Raw genomic sequence first — 15,750 nt, 5'->3', positions numbered from 1 at the left:
TTTTGACCAAAGTATTGGGACACATGCTCATTAATTGTTTCTTCTGGAAAAAAAAGGGTATTAAAGTGCGTTACTGTTAGGATTTGATTGCATTCAGCGATGAGCCTCAGTGAGGCAAGGATGTTGGATGAGGGTGGTGATCATCCCTAAAGTACTTATCTTAACGCTGGGGGGCTTCCTACCCAGTCAAGCCCATGTCTGGCAACAGCATGGTGCCACTAGGTCCATGTTTGTCTGCTCCAGACAGTACTTCTCTATGGGGACTAGAGAAGAAGTGTGTGTGTGTCAACTTAAAAGTAGTTGAATGTGTTCACTAGAAGGGGTGTCCACAAATATTCTGACATGTCGTGTCTGTATGCGAAAGAGACTGCAAAAGGAGGGCAGTATGAACAAGGGCCCGACTTACCTGTAGCTGGGAAAACAGCCCAGTCCCAGCCTGAAACCTGCAGATCAGATTACCATGGGAAAACTAGCAAACAGACGAAAAGCCTCGTTCACCACCAGTTTATTACACTGTAACATCATTGGAAAAATGGTGTGCAGCTTCACAACATGTAATCAGTGATGGTCCCAGTACTTGAAATTCCTCAAAGGACTGGATGGCTGATGGCCAAATATACAGAGTCTTCTTCGTCCCTTACCAAAACAGCAGTCAATCGGCCAGTCAGACATGTTTGGTAGCTGAAGTTTGCTTCCGTAGGTTTCTACAAGAGCTCTCAGGCTAATATAATACTAGTCTGTCACCCCGAAAATAAAAATTGCCAGATTTGCATAATTCTTTAGCTACACTGGCTTTCCAGCTTAAATGCAAAAACAAAAAGCAGCTGTGAGTAAACAAACATCCCAGCTGACATGTTTTGGGCTACTGCACATTTAAGGCCCCCCCCCAATCCATCCATCCATCCATTAAACTCTATGATGGCTTAAACTAAACGAGTAGTAAGCCAGCAGAAATGCTGTTTGCCACAATGTTGGTTAACATGCTACTGGGTCTGGAATACAGCTTTCACCAAAAGCACTGTCTGTGTTGTCAGACGTGCGTATGATTTTTATTTTTAGCTCTTTTTAAGCCTAAAATGCAAAAACACTCAAATTCAAGATCTTTGTAATGCAGTTTTTCCCTTGGTCCAAAATCTAGTCTTATTTAATTTTAGATGAACTATGAAAGGTTTACTAGTATTAACTCTGACCTACAGATCTATAAAGCCACTCTGGGTATTTTACCAGAACAATGTTAATGAACAATGTTGAACAATTATAATTTTGACCATTTGTGTTACTATTGATTTACATGGAATATCATTATTATTTTTACTAGAAAAACTCCACTCAAATATCTACAATTATTTTTTGGGGGTAAAAATAGTAATTCCGGAAATCGACACTGGAAATCTAAATAGTAAAATAGCTGCACATCTGTAAATTAAATTCTGCCCAGTATAAATACAAATTAAAAAAAGAAAATAATAATAATAATATTGAAATAATATTATTACTATTAATATTATTAATACTGCTCTAAAACTAGAAATGTTACTAGTTGGAGACAGAGACAGAGACAGATTCCCTCCCCCCCGTAAAAATAATTGTAAATATTATTATATTAATTAGAATTTTTACTAGAAAAAAATAATTACAGATAGTGAGATTCATGTAAATCAGTGGTAATATATCTGGTCAAAATTACATTAAGGATGTGTCAATAATATTACTAGTAAAAATGTCGTAACAGTTCAGATCTGAACTGGAAATCTGCACAAAGAAAAACTGCATTAGAGATCAGAGAATTTGAGTTTTTACTAGTAAACACAGAAGTACGGCTTGGATCACTGGTGGCATTTTAGGCTAAAACGTCTTGCCCTAATAAAGCCCAGCCTTGATTTAGCCTGTCTGATAAGAGAAGAGCTGAGGGACATTTCTATTACACAGCCCCTACCTTTGGTCTTCAGTATTAACCCTCAAGCCTTTTTGTGAAACAATGAAATTCCTTCTTTATTCAGTGAGCATTTTTAATGTCTTTTTAAATTGAGCAATTTCGCAAAATGTCTGTACGTTGAACTAATGTGCTAAAATAATTGAAATTCAAATTTCACCACTTTGATGCATCTTTTTTTGAACTTGTGCATTTGGGGGAGTTGTAAAATACACTCTGATCATAGTGGGAACAAGAAATGGCCCCTAAATCAGTAAAAGTCTGCCCAAAAAAATAAAATAGAATAAAACTAATAATAATAATAATAATAATAGGCAAAATAATGGAGACATTTGGTCAGTTGAGGCTCTTTGTGGATTCTAGTAATGCTACCCAATCAATGGTGCACACTTTAATGCTTTTATCATGACAATAAGTCCAATGTACGCTCCAGTCCAGTTTATATTTTGCATCATTCACGGCATTTTAGAACTAGAATTATAGACTGAGATTTTCCTGGTCTTTAAAAATGGGAGAAAAAAAATTGCATTAAAATGTTAAAAACTCTTAAAACAAGATAATCTACAAACCTACCCAGTCACCTAGTCAGTGCACAATGCCAATGTTCGATGGGAGAAGAAAAGGCCATTTCCTCTTGACCACAGTTTCGACGATTATCCTTCTTTTTCAGAGGCAGAAAAAAATGAAAATAATTATATAAAAAGAAACAGAACCATCATGCAGCGTCTTGGTTTCTCATGTTCTTAATTACTACAATAACTACATCATAAAACGTCTAAGAACACACGTTTCCATAATAAGTTAAATTCTCCCAGGCGCTGCATGTTGGTTCCCCGTGGACTCCTCAGGTTTTTTTTTTTAAGAAGCAGTGGTGTGTCGTTCACGCTGACCAAGCATAAAAGTAAATAGAAAAAAAGAAAAGGGTGGGTGGAGCTGACTGTAAAACATCGTTTCGCATGAACATCTTCAATGCTCTGGAAGTTACAAAGACACTTGATGGGGAGTGGAGGAGGAGGAGGAGGAGGAGGAGGAGGGCCGAGTGAGAGAAAGTTAGCAGCTCCCTACTGCACCAGCAGGGGGCGCTGTGGCGTTAGCTTGAGATTTGCTTTTATGCCGTTGACCCCCTCGTCGTCTGCCTCCGGACTTTGGCTGAAAGAAGAGAAAAACAAGAAAGGTCCTGAACTGTGTCCACATCATGCCAAGTTCCATCTACAGTCCGGGGGGGGGGATTTCATAAAGGAGGACTGATCAGTTAGCCAGAACGTGAGCCAATCGTCAAGCCTGTCCATAAAGAGACATTTCCATTGGATGGTCCTCGCATTGAGCTCTGGACAGACCTCCTATGAAGCGTCCCCCAGAAGATGTGCATAAAGGACAGAGCAGCAGCAAAGTATTTACATGCACTGGCCAATTTATCAGAAACACCTACCATATCAATGCTGGTTGCCTACAGCAGACGCGCTATATGGACAAAAGTATTGGGACACTTGCTCTGCACTTGCATTGTTCTTTTCTGAAATTAAGTGTATTTTTTATGTATATAGTTTAATACCATTGGAGTAGTCTCTGTGGTCTAGGGAAGGCTTTCTACTAGATTCTGGAGCATTGCTGCGAGGTGATTTAATTACCACCCCACCTGATCATTCTCAACTCATTCCAAAAGTACTGGATGGAGCACCATCCATCATCCCAGAGAACACAGTTCCACTGCTCCACAGCTCAATGCTGAGGGCCTTTATACCCGCTTCAGCCCAGTGGCAACTGGTTCTTGTTTATCTGCTCCAGAGAGTCCTATTCTATCGGAAATACCTCTCTACAGGGACTAGACGAGCTGCGTGTGCACATTTGTCTGCACATCTGTATCAGCAATTGGTGCAACTTAAAGTAGCTGAATGCATTGATTAGAATGGGGTGTCCACAAACATTTGAACATCTGGCCCTTTTCTGAGAAGATGGTCAATGATTGTGGTTGGAGAGCTCTGTTGTAACACTCTGGTATGTTCTTTAGGAAGTCCAAGAAAATGGACATTAAGGAACGATACTAAGAAAACGGACCTTAAACAATCTGAAGGTCATGTTTTCACCAACATAGAGTCAGAGTCTGACTTGACAAATCACTAACTATACTTGAGTAAAGATTCGGGAGTTAGCGTGGTCAGTAAGGGTGTATTAATACATCGGAACAAACTGAAACATCGCAATCATTTCTCATCTCCCAATTTCTGTTCAAAATATCAAAATTCACATTCACTGCATTTAGCTGGCGCTCTTATCCAGAGTGACTTATAAGGTTACTCGTATTACAGCGTTGGGTCAGTGTAGTGTTAGGAGGAGTCTTGCCCAAGGACTCTTATTGGTGTAGCGCAGCAGTATAGTCCCCCAGACAGGGAATCAAACCCCAGTCTCCCACATGGTGTGGTAGCTCACTGGCAGGTAGTGGTGTTCTCTGTTGCGCCACACCAACCACTACACTACAAACCTAAGCATCGTCTGAGGGCTATCTGTAACGTATGCTCAGTCGCTACAGACGATTTCTCATACAAACAATACCAGGCAAGCTGTTGATGTGAGACATTCAATCAATAGAAGCTAAGGTGCGGCTGGTTTCAGCACCTGCACTGGCTTCTATTAGAAGGGAGTTTTGAATTATGAGCCATCTGTTGTTCTAACGGCAGGGGAACTCTTCGTAATTACTGTCGCTGTTTTTTGACCATATGCTCTAGAGCTGGGGTAAACAACGGGGGACAGAGTCCAGCACGGTTTGCCGATTTCCCTGCTCCATCAGACCAGGGAATTAACAGGGTATGAATCAGGTGTGCTGGAGCAGGAAACTACCAAACTGTGCAGGAATCCAGCCCTCCAGGACTGGAATATCCCACCCCTGACTGCATATTTCATTAAGAGAGGACAAAGCCATTCAGAGTGGTTTGATGGTTAAACAGTCAGTAAGAGTAGGGTTGGCAGAGAGTAGAGCTGGCAGCTAAAACCTGGAAAAGGAACAGATATCCGTGCTAGGCTAAAAGCAAATACTAGCAGACCAGCTTTCACCATCTCCTCTCTCCAACAGCAGCTCCTTCGTCAAGGCAACTCTATTACATTGCGAGAGATAGCTAAACCCTGGGAAGCGAATGGGTGCTAGCTAACAGCAGAACACGGCAAAAGGACATAGAGAGGACAAGGGCACAAAATTATCCATTATGACTTGGAAATAATTACCATTACGTTCTTGCTACAGTGCTACAAACAAAGCTATGCTATGCTACGTGGCTCCAGTGAGCTGCTGTGAGCTCTGATCCGGGTGTGGTCATAATGCAGGATGATCACAGTTTTATACCCCTCTAGCCCACGCCTGGGTCTCAGTCAGCAATGGGTGCGACTAGTTGAACGTGTTCATTAGAAGGGGTGTCCACAAACATTTGGACATAGAGTGCCATTAAAAAAAAGTAATGTTAATAAATGGTTCCATAGAACACAGCAGTTTCTTTAGAACAGAGAATCTCACATCAGTCCACTCTGAACGACTCGACTGGTTTCTTAACCACTGAACTCTGGAAAATCTGGAGTTCCCCTTTAAGGACAAGGTTAGGGGTCTTTCAGTCAGATTAGCAGTATTGTTATCTGCTCGCTCATGCTGGGAACGAGTGAGGAGTTTTGTGGTGATCCATTTTTTTTTACCTTGTTTTCTTTGTTGCCCTCCTTAGTCTGAGGGTCTTCCTCCCCCTCTGTCTGAAGCATTAACGAGGGGAAAGGGCAAAGCATGGATGAACGTATGAACATAAAGGCAAACAAAGGAGTGGAGGAACGGTGGATAATGAAAGATTTGGGGTCAGGTAGTTGAACAAATGATAAAACGGGAGATAAAATTTGGTAACGGGGAATTTCGGATGAAGGAAAGAGAGAGAGAGGTGCAACAACAAACATTAAACCAACAGGAAAGAGAAAAGATAGCATAGCTGAAAAAAAATCTGCGCTATGCAACTATGGAACAGCAGTGTTTTTCAACCTCATCTCCATGTGCTACTCCTACAGCATCCTGTAATTAAGGTCATTCAAACCTCCATAAGGTACCATGCTTCTAGTAGAGATATGAGAGCGTAATCTTTAAATATGATAAAAGATTTGTTTTAGAACTTTTAAGAGGTTATTCTTACTCCTAGGCTACATCCACCTGTATCCAGAGGTTTTAAAATGATGCATTTCATAATATTTTCTTTTTTCCCTGTTTTTTCCCCCCAATTCTATCCACTTTAGAGACTCAGTTTGGAACCTCTGTTTATCTACACAGTACAGGGAAGTGCAATAAGAAATGAGGCTGAAAAATGCTTAAGTATTTATTTTAAATTGATTTTCTTTTCATTACTAGTTTTAATACGCTGCTTCTTCAGACTTACTTGTTGCTGTGCAGCTGTTACTGTACTAGCTACTGTCCCAGGGCTAACCGCCTCCTCGCTGGCCGGTGCTGGGCCGTCCTCTTTCTTGGGTGGGATTTTCTTTGTTGACTGCATTTTGATTTGTGGGGGTTTCGAGTTTGAAGGCTGATTATTTGTTGATTGAAGAAGCTGTTGGGAAGGAAAGAGAAGCTTCAAAGATAAGTCACTCATCACAGACCTCAACAGTGCAGATTCATTTCCTGCTCCAGAATAAAAGACTGGAGAACACCAGCATTTTCCTTTCATGTTGCAGATTTATACAATAGGCATGGGATTATTAATAAGTGCTAAAACTGATCATGCTAGATAATTTAACGCTAATTAGGACCTCTGACAACTACTATTTGTCTCATTTGATTAGGAGGTTATCATCCTTGTACAGAGCTGGAGTGGTTTTAAATTAGGGTCTGTAGTGTGACAGTCTGATACCACATTGTCAAAGCCTGGATGTTTATAATAATAACAACATTATTATTAGTAGTAGTAATAACAGTAGTAGTAGTAGTAATAATAATAATAATAATAATAATGTAAATAAGAGTGTCTATAAGCTTATTGTTTAGAGTGAGGTGAAAAGCTCCAGCAGAGGGAGCTCCAAGTCAGCAAATTTTGGAAAACTACTCATGTCCCAACTACTACTGTCTGAAATATAAAATCTACCCACATGGCAGATTATTAAAATAATCACCTGCCTACACTGAAGATTCATACTGGATTTAATTCACTTTGCAGGCATTACTGTTGGTATGTAAAAGTACACACATTGCAGAGTGATTTTAATTCAGTATGAATTTGCCAGTACTGTCAGAATGTAAAAACTATAATACGCTGCAGATTCATAGTGGATTAAAACGATGCAGTGTGGATTGTCTTTACACATTAACTAATAACTGTCATATTCATACTGGATTTAAAAACCACCCCACTGTTATTACAGTCAGAATGTAAAGACTACCCACACTGCAGATTCATACTGGATTACAAATCATGCCAGAATGACCACCATCTGTATGTAAAAACTTAAACAGCTAAAACAGTAAACAGCTAACGGTTACTGCTGAAGCCCTTAAATGACTAGCTATTTTCATGTGTTGAACAATAGAGTCTCCTATGACCAGAGTCAGTTTAACAGGCTCCTCAGCAGGTCACCCATTCGCCCCACTGTGAAGGCTCTAGCGCCAAAGTGGCACCCAGGGCTGCTATCAATGACTCTTGCTCCAGGATGCACACCTCTAACTGGTCCACTTTAACCACCAACGAGCTAACTAGCTCACATTTATCACAAACATTATTAATCAAGCTTCAGCCGGTCTTGGATCACATCATGCAATGAAATGAAATGCAGCATTTCTTCAGTGACACTAACCTTCGTGATGGTGCCCACAGCCTTGGTCCTTCCCTCCCTGAAGACCAGTCTCTGGTCCGTGTGTAGATACTCTGGGGTTTTTATGAAGCGAAAGTGTACTGTGGCCTTGTCCCCTGTTCGTAGGCAGTCTCGGTTCATGGTCAGGATAGTTGCTGTTTGTCTAATGCTGCCACAATGCACTGTCGGGGGGGGGGGGCATCCAATTAGCATCCAACTACAGATGGATGACTCCCAATCAAACAATCAACCATTTTTAAAGACCATAATAACGTGCGTGTTTTCACTCACCCATGGCCTGGTATCTTGGAGAGATTGTCGTTGGGTGATGAAGCACCAGTATCTCAGCCTCAAACTCCCACGATGCCTGTGGGTTTAGTCGGGGCGACACCATCACCATCCCTTTCCTTATTGACGAGCGCTTTATCTGAGGAAGAGAGGGAGAGAAAATGAAGTGGGGACTGATTGAGGTCAGTAAGACACTGCGAGTGTGAAATGAAGGGGGATGATGTGCTACAGTTGTACAAAAGAACAGAGGACTTTCTGAACACTGTTATACCTTTTTCAAAGCAAAGGAGGCAGTCTGCCCGCCACGGACTTCTTTTACGGGCATCCTCTTGCGGTGGATGGATTTGACAGCTATGGGGATGAAGGCACCCAGGGGATCCGGCCCCAGCAGCATGGTGTCATTCAGCCGTATCAATCCACGTAAAGTAGTTCCTGATACTACAGTGCCCACACCCTAACAGAAGGAACAGAGGGAGTCTTTAGTGTTTCCTCCACATGAGGAGGAAAAGGTATAAAATGACAAAATTATTATTATAACCAGTGAGGCATGTGGTCAATTTCTGGCCAAAATGTAGCCACTTTCAGATTTTCTGAGATCAGAGACTTAGACATCTTTATTTAAAAATATATACATTTTTTAAATCCCTTACCGGTACTGAATAAGTGTCATCTATCTGGAACTCAGCAGGCTCGTCATCTTTAAATGATGTTCTGGAGGAGAGCAGGTTCAGGAACATCTTTAGCAGGTCCATGTTCTCCCCTGTGACATTAGAAATCTGGAAAATGGGGCACATTCTGCAAAGCAAACCCAAACATACACAAAGGTTAAGGAGATGAACTCCAGCTGGTGCAGAGAGAAACAAGGTCTCAGTGGGACCACATGGGCAGAATTTCATACTGGTGTTTTGCAATCTACAGTTGTGAGAAACAGTGAGTGAACCCTTTGCTGTTCAGGTCTTTTATTGAGCACAGTGCAGGCTAGAAAACGTAAGTGAACCTATGTTTTAATGATTTCGCCACGTGCTAACTGACAAGAGGTGTTTTAATTAAGGAGATGAGATTGGAGGTGTGGGATTCACAGGTGCTTTGCCCATTAAATTAAAATAAACCTCATTCCAAATATGACACATGGTGGAGGGAGCATCATGGTTTGGGCCTCAGGGCCTGGAAGCTTTGCAATCATTGAGGAAACAAGCAATGTAAAAGGTGTATCAAAATATTTTACAGGAGAATGCACAGGCAACAGCCAGATGACCTCAAGCTGAGAAGACAAAATCAAGATTTGTGGTTTGGAATGGCCAAACTTTTGAGACACTGTGACCTGACCTGAAGAGGGCAGCCTATCCCACAAGATCAGACCACATTTTATTAGTATTAAGTGCAGAAATCCAGGTAATTCTGATGGTGTATTCCAAAGGCCTTGATGTGTTACGATTAAAGATAGACCTCTATTATTTTTGATAAAATTACGTGTTTGTTTAATATTACAAACTTGATTAAATCAAAGAATACTTACATAGACCTCATCAGACATGCGCTGGTAATGTGATGTGATTTTCTTTAACAAGTCTGTGTGTTGTGGACTAATTTGCATATTGCAGCCTTTAAAGACACCCATCTTCCAGGCTAATGTACACCAGTAATGAGTAACATTTCATCTCCTGCACCCCTCATACGACCCAACTTAAAATTCAAACAGAGGCGCAATGGCATACCTTTCAGAGCTAAAGTTGGATGCGGTGACTATGACGTCGTCCTTGTTCTGGACCAGGACTGGGATCTTTCTGCAGCCCGGAGACTTCAGTAATCTCTGCAGCAGCTTTAGAGTCTCTGTGGGACGAGCACCCGTGAGTTTTGCACCTTCTGGACGTCCTTGTCCTAAGCTGTTATTTATATTGTCATCATCAGGTAGTCTGGCAATGTATGATGCTCACCTTGGAGAATATTGGCTGGACACATGTCTATCTTGGTGACTACCACAAACACAGGCACATTGAGAGCCAGCGCTAAGCCCAGGTGCTCTTTGGTCATGCCAACGATACCTGCATTGCTGCCCACCTGAAAAGAGTAAGAAGGAAAGAGGATTGTGAAAACTGCAGTTTTGCCTGATCTTCTACACATCGCTACCATTTACAACCACTGCTGAGAGGTTTTCACTGCTTTACTGGCATCTGCAGAAGGCTGTATGCAAATGAGCCCTAAAACCAATTACTAGGTTTTATAGCGTCCTCGTAGCATCTTGACCAATCCCGTCAAGGGGGCTGTGGGGGTCCAAGTACTGGTCCAACTCTCACCATCAACATGCAGAAGTCGGGTAGGTGGCCGGTCATGCCAAACACGGTGGTCTTCAGGTATTTCTCGTGGCCTGCAAGGTCGATAAACGTGATGACTTTCGAAGACTTCTCACAGATTTTGGTCCAGTCCAAGCTGCCCCCATGGCTGTCTGGCTTGTTGACCACCTGCCCCTCCTGATCGAAGCCCAGGATGTCGTTTCCAACGCTGCTGGTCCGGCCACTCTCCATCTCGTGCTTGTGTCTGAACAACTTCTGCCGAGCGAAACCACGGCCGTTGTCCAGCTCTCCGTGCGTCAACACACCCAGGAGAGTACTTTTACCCGCATCCACGTTCCCCACCACAGCCACCCTGAGAGGAGCAGAACGAGAAGAGAGACGGCATTAGCAAAATTATCTTTACCTTTACTTCTTTAACCTTCCTGAGGTTTCTCAAGGTGAACATGAAACCATGAGAGTCCCTTCCGATGTTTTGCTTCAAGCTACTGTATTCGCATATTATTTTTAACAAAAATAACTTTTTAAAAAATACATAAACATATACAGCTCCGGGGGAACATTGTCACATAACATTATCAGTTATGTGTTCAAGGGAAATTAACATTTGCATGGTATTTTATAAACCATAGACAACATTTTCCCTAAATTCCTAATAAAAATATTACTATTAGGAGCATTTATTTGCAGAAATGACAACTGCTCAAATAATGCAAAGAAATGATCATAATAATTATAATACAAAGTTATTATTGAAACTTAAACACAGTACTAATATTTGAACTTTGAGAGCATTCAGAAATCACTATGGTGAGATAACCCTGACTGCCAATCACAGCTCTCTTGTCTTGGCAGGCTCTCCACTAGTCTTTCACATTGCTGTTGGGACTTTATGCCATTCATAGTCTGCAGATTCAGGTAACTCAGCTTTGTTGGGTGAAATATCTGGAATAATGGCTGCTGTACACAAGTCTTCATTTTTTCCAGAGCTGTATTTTTATTTTGTTTAATAAGTTAAATATATGTGGGTTTGCTTTGCATATCTGAAGAAGCGTCACAGAGAAGTCACAGAGCCACCCTCCTACTAGCCATAATTCTCATAAGCATCTTATTGCAGCTCAATGTTGAAGCAGTCAGAGGTGGGTTTTCATTATTGCAATAAAATGTGTTCAGATGCACAATATGCTTCTTTAAACCAATCCTGGGTATGATCAGGACTTAAAGAAAAAAATAAAATCATAGCATAATTAGGCCTATTAATTAGAAGTAGCACAGCAAATTTGGAGTAATCATCATCACTGTATTAACAGTTTGTAAAATTTGCCACAACTGCAAAGTATTGTGATGCTTACTGTGCATCAGTATAATAACTTATCTAAGGCTGGTAAGCAGGTAAACACTGCATCATGACTAATCACATGACTCTGGATAGTTAACTGCCATCAGGGAGAGACCAGCAGGGCCAATGTGAGTCACTGGATGGGCCTGAGGGTTGACCCCTCCATTGTTTCCCATACAACACTGTTGAGTATGGTCTATCGCATGTTACCTGAGCTAATGCTGGGATCGTCATCCAGTACCATGTGTACTTGCTGACCGAACAGACACTTCCACTTCACCCTTGTTCCCGTCCAAAGTCTAAGGATTTTATACAAGTTCATATACCAACATAACTGGTGTCTCCTTCCAGCACGAACACTCACCTGACCTCCAGAAAGTCGGCCTCGCCCACTCGGCGTCGGATGAGGTAATCTGCGACCTGGCCGCCCGGCTCGGTGCGCTGCCTCAGCAGGATGAGGTCTGCCTCGATCTGCTCACACAGAGACTGCACCGTGGCCACAGACGCCTCCATATCGCTCTCGTTCAGACCATAGTCCCCTCCGTCTGTGAGCGAGAGTGCAAGAGTAAGAGAGTGAGAACTACCCCCGACCCCGTTAAGCGTAGCTCTACGGTCATTGCTATGATCTCGATTGTCCTTACCGGATCCTACTCCCACCACATAAATGGTCTCTCCACAACCCTCATCCATTCTCTCACGGAGTTGCCGTAGTAACGAGTCGTACTGTTCTCCATTGGGGCTGACGAGTGCCAACTGTAAAACACATGGAGATCACAGTAAGAATCTCTTGAAGAAATGTCATCCTGATTGCTTTTCACTCCGGCATGTTGCATCAGATCACAGCACTTCAGAAAGCCTCAACGTCACTGTTCACAAGTACCGAACCATGTTACCACCATAAACAATGAGAAAAGAGGGGGGGGGGGGGGGGGGGGGGGATCAGAATCCATGTGAAACTTGCAGAAGTGAGTTTTACGTTTTTTTTGAGAGCGATTGGTGAATAAGGCCCGGTTTTCGTAAACACATTTCTTAATTACGTTTTCTTTTGTAGACCATTTGTAACACTTTTTTTTCTCACTGCACTTAACAGCGTATTATACAGGAGAACAAGAGCTAGACGCTTTGGTGGATAAAACTGTGGGGAAAAATATTTTATATGGAAAATATGATAATTGTGAGATGATCAGAAATCTGTAACAGTACTTTCAGAACATTCTCCAGACATTAATTCAGTCATTCAAACATATAAACTGATTATTAACAGTCTAAAAAGGTAAAGGTGAAGATGCAGGTATTTGTCACTGTACAGCGAAATGTGTCCTCCGCATTTAACCCATCTGTGGTAGTGAACACACACACACACACACACACACACACACACACACACACTAGTGAACTAGGGGCAGTGAGTACACACACACACACCCAGAGCGGTGGGCAGCCAACTCCAGCACCTGGGGAGCAGAGAGGGTAAAGGGCCTTGCTCAAGTGCCCAACAGTGACAGCTTGCCGAGCCCAGGAATCGAACCCACAACCCTGTTATCGATAGCCCGGCGCTCTTATGCTATTATATTATGCTTAAAATACTTATGCTCGCTATTATGATATTATATTATGGTTATTATAAAGTTAAGAAAATAACTAGCATTTTTTTTTAAATAATGCCAAATTTTTTTCTTGAGAAAAGCCCCCAAAAAGTGATACATAATTAAATATAAATTATTAAAATGAGATCAGGTCTTTCTGCTTCCTGGTGAATTGCCTGAGCACTTATTAAATGATCTAGTAATAAATACAACAAATAATAATATACAAAAGGTAAATAATAAACGTCAAAATTAGATCCATATTTTTAATTTTCTGCTCCCTGATAGATTATTCATGCACTTAGTAAATATCATAAATTATATATAGAACTTAAATAATAATTCCAAATTAAATGAGTAATAATTAATTACTAATAAAATCAGAGAGAGTTTTCTGCTCCATGCATGCACCAAAAAATTACATACAGATTTTTAAATATGAAAATAAATAAGTAAATTAAAAAATAAAATAAAATAAAAATCCGGATGTAGCAAATACTACATAATAAAAGTCATGCATACAAAGTTTTTCCATTTCAAGTTTTAATTCATGTTTAGTTTTACTGCTTATAAAATATTACTAAAGTTTTATTGGCAGGTTCAGGATTTAAAAAGTTTTAAGTATCAAAATTGGATGGAAAAACAAGCTAATCTAAGAATTATAATAATTTCTTAAGACATTGTTGTGAATCCGGCTCCAGCTGTCGGACAGTCACACGCAGCTGAGGAAAATAATAATATTAATAATATGATGTTGTCGACAGCTCTGCACACCAGTTTATGAGCTTTTATCAGCTTTTTTTTTTAGCTTAAACCCCACATTTCTCCACGTAGACACACAGCTTGCCCTGCTATTTCATCCCTGCAGTTTCTCTGACAGCATTTTAGCTACTATGGCAGCCTGAGGAGCAAAACAAGGCAGACGTGGCCTAGCTACTGGCCAGCTTGGTGGATTTTGGGCAGAATTTGATACAACATTTTAAGCTTATTTAGGTCACACGGTTACATACTGCCATTACAGACGATTACTGTCATTTAAACTATTAAATTACCTGTATTTTATCTCCCTAGCTGTTCGCTGACACAGCTAACGCCATTCAGCACCACTGTTAGTGTTGTTAAACGCTGTACGAAAATCCACTCCGGGATTTTGTTCCAACTGCCAGGACGGCTATGCTGCAGCTGCGCTGCAGCATAGCCGTCCTGGCAGTTGGAACAAAATCCCGGAGTGGACTCCTCAATTCCGGACCTGGATTTGCCACCTTAGCGCGCAGCTGCGCTAACCAGCAAACTTCAGAGAGCAGCATAAACAAGCCGCGTAACTTAATAAGCGTATAATATTCAGATTCACCGCCTTTTAAACATCCTAATGCATTTAGACATATAACCCCGCGGTTCAGCATGTATTCAAGCCGGCTACCGAGGCCTAGTGAGCGACCTTGCTAGAGAAATCCACTCCGTGATCCCCGGCCTCGCCGTTCAGAGCCTCGCCGTCCTCGAAGCACTCCGACCCGCCGTCCTCGCCACAACCCCGGCTTGGAGGAGCGAACATACTCGCAGGAACCAAAGCCTCGGTTGCGGACATCGGCCCAGGACTCAAGCCGGGGTCGGCGGCTGTTATCGATGCCATCTTCCCGATTTCGAGAGCGCAATTATGAAGGATTATGAACCGACTCCTTTTTTTAAACCGGTTTGAGGGACGAATATGTGGAATATGAGCTGATGCAGCGAATCCGCGCCTCCTGTGAACCGAGCTGCTCTCCAACAGCTGCTTGCCAGTCAGGTCCAAAACACCGCTACCAGACGTCAGGGTTTGGAGATTAACTACGACTTATGGTTATGGGTGGCTGCCTACATAGTGGAGGACATGGCAGAAGCGACTGACAGCGATTAAAAACTGGCGCCCGCGATTTCAGCGTTAAATAAAAACAGCTAGCATGTGTAGTCAGCTAAACCACGCCTCCTTATGAATTATTCAGCATTCGCGTCGGCCAATCGCTTCGCCCGGTGACGTGTGCTCGCGTACCACTCAGCCAATCAGAGCCGGAATGCGGGGGCGACGTTCTATACGTTTGCTGATGTAACCTTGTTTTGGTGGCGATTCCTGAAGACCACCCTGAACCCTGGGAGGTCTGAGGTTCTCCATGAGTGGGATGCCAGAGGTTCTTGAGGTTCTTAGAAATATTAGAAATTAATATGAAAATATGTCAATAATACTGATACTGCTGATACATGAGGTTCCCATAAATTATTATAATATATATAATTATAATATATATATTATACATCATTATACATCATTATACCTCAGGATGGCAGGAGGACCTTTCATGCAGTAACAGGGTGGGGGATTTTTTATATTCTGAAAAGCAGAGAAAAATGGGCAAAACAGGGGTCAGACTGAAACCGAAACTAGCCTGCCATCCTAATGTCTGATGAAACAGACTTGCAAGTGGTTATAAAAGTCTGATGAAATGGACTGTCAACTGCACAAACAGTTTTTTAAATGTAGATATTTGGTGC

At 41.8% G+C, this 15,750-nt stretch overlaps 1 protein-coding gene across 3 annotated transcripts; it reads right to left on the bottom strand.

Moving 5' to 3' along the window:
• Positions 1-489: 489 nt before the first annotated feature.
• Positions 490-15,177, bottom strand: gtpbp1 (GTP binding protein 1). 3 transcript variants are annotated; one of them, XM_072693568.1, is made up of 13 exons: positions 14,666-15,177; positions 12,283-12,394; positions 12,006-12,186; positions 10,309-10,657; positions 9,949-10,072; positions 9,730-9,844; positions 8,665-8,809; positions 8,286-8,468; positions 8,018-8,153; positions 7,730-7,908; positions 6,325-6,492; positions 5,609-5,659; positions 490-3,082 (listed from the first exon to the last, which is right to left on the bottom strand). In XM_072693568.1, the coding sequence occupies exons 1-13, from the start codon at positions 14,855-14,857 to the stop codon at positions 2,984-2,986; spliced, it is 2,034 nt and encodes a 677-aa protein (XP_072549669.1). In that variant the 5' UTR covers positions 14,858-15,177; the 3' UTR covers positions 490-2,983. The 3 variants fall into 3 exon arrangements, with proteins under 3 accessions (XP_072549669.1, XP_072549671.1, XP_072549670.1); XM_072693570.1 differs by lacking the exon at positions 14,666-15,177 and adding an exon at positions 14,280-14,369; XM_072693569.1 differs by lacking the exon at positions 5,609-5,659.
• Positions 15,178-15,750: the final 573 nt, after the last annotated feature.

This window comes from Salminus brasiliensis, chromosome 12 (assembly GCF_030463535.1).
Source record: "Salminus brasiliensis chromosome 12, fSalBra1.hap2, whole genome shotgun sequence".
NCBI classification, from domain to species: domain Eukaryota; kingdom Metazoa; phylum Chordata; class Actinopteri; order Characiformes; family Bryconidae; genus Salminus; species Salminus brasiliensis.
Note: the sequence above shows the minus strand (reverse complement) of the source record. Positions and strands in the feature narration are given on the sequence as shown.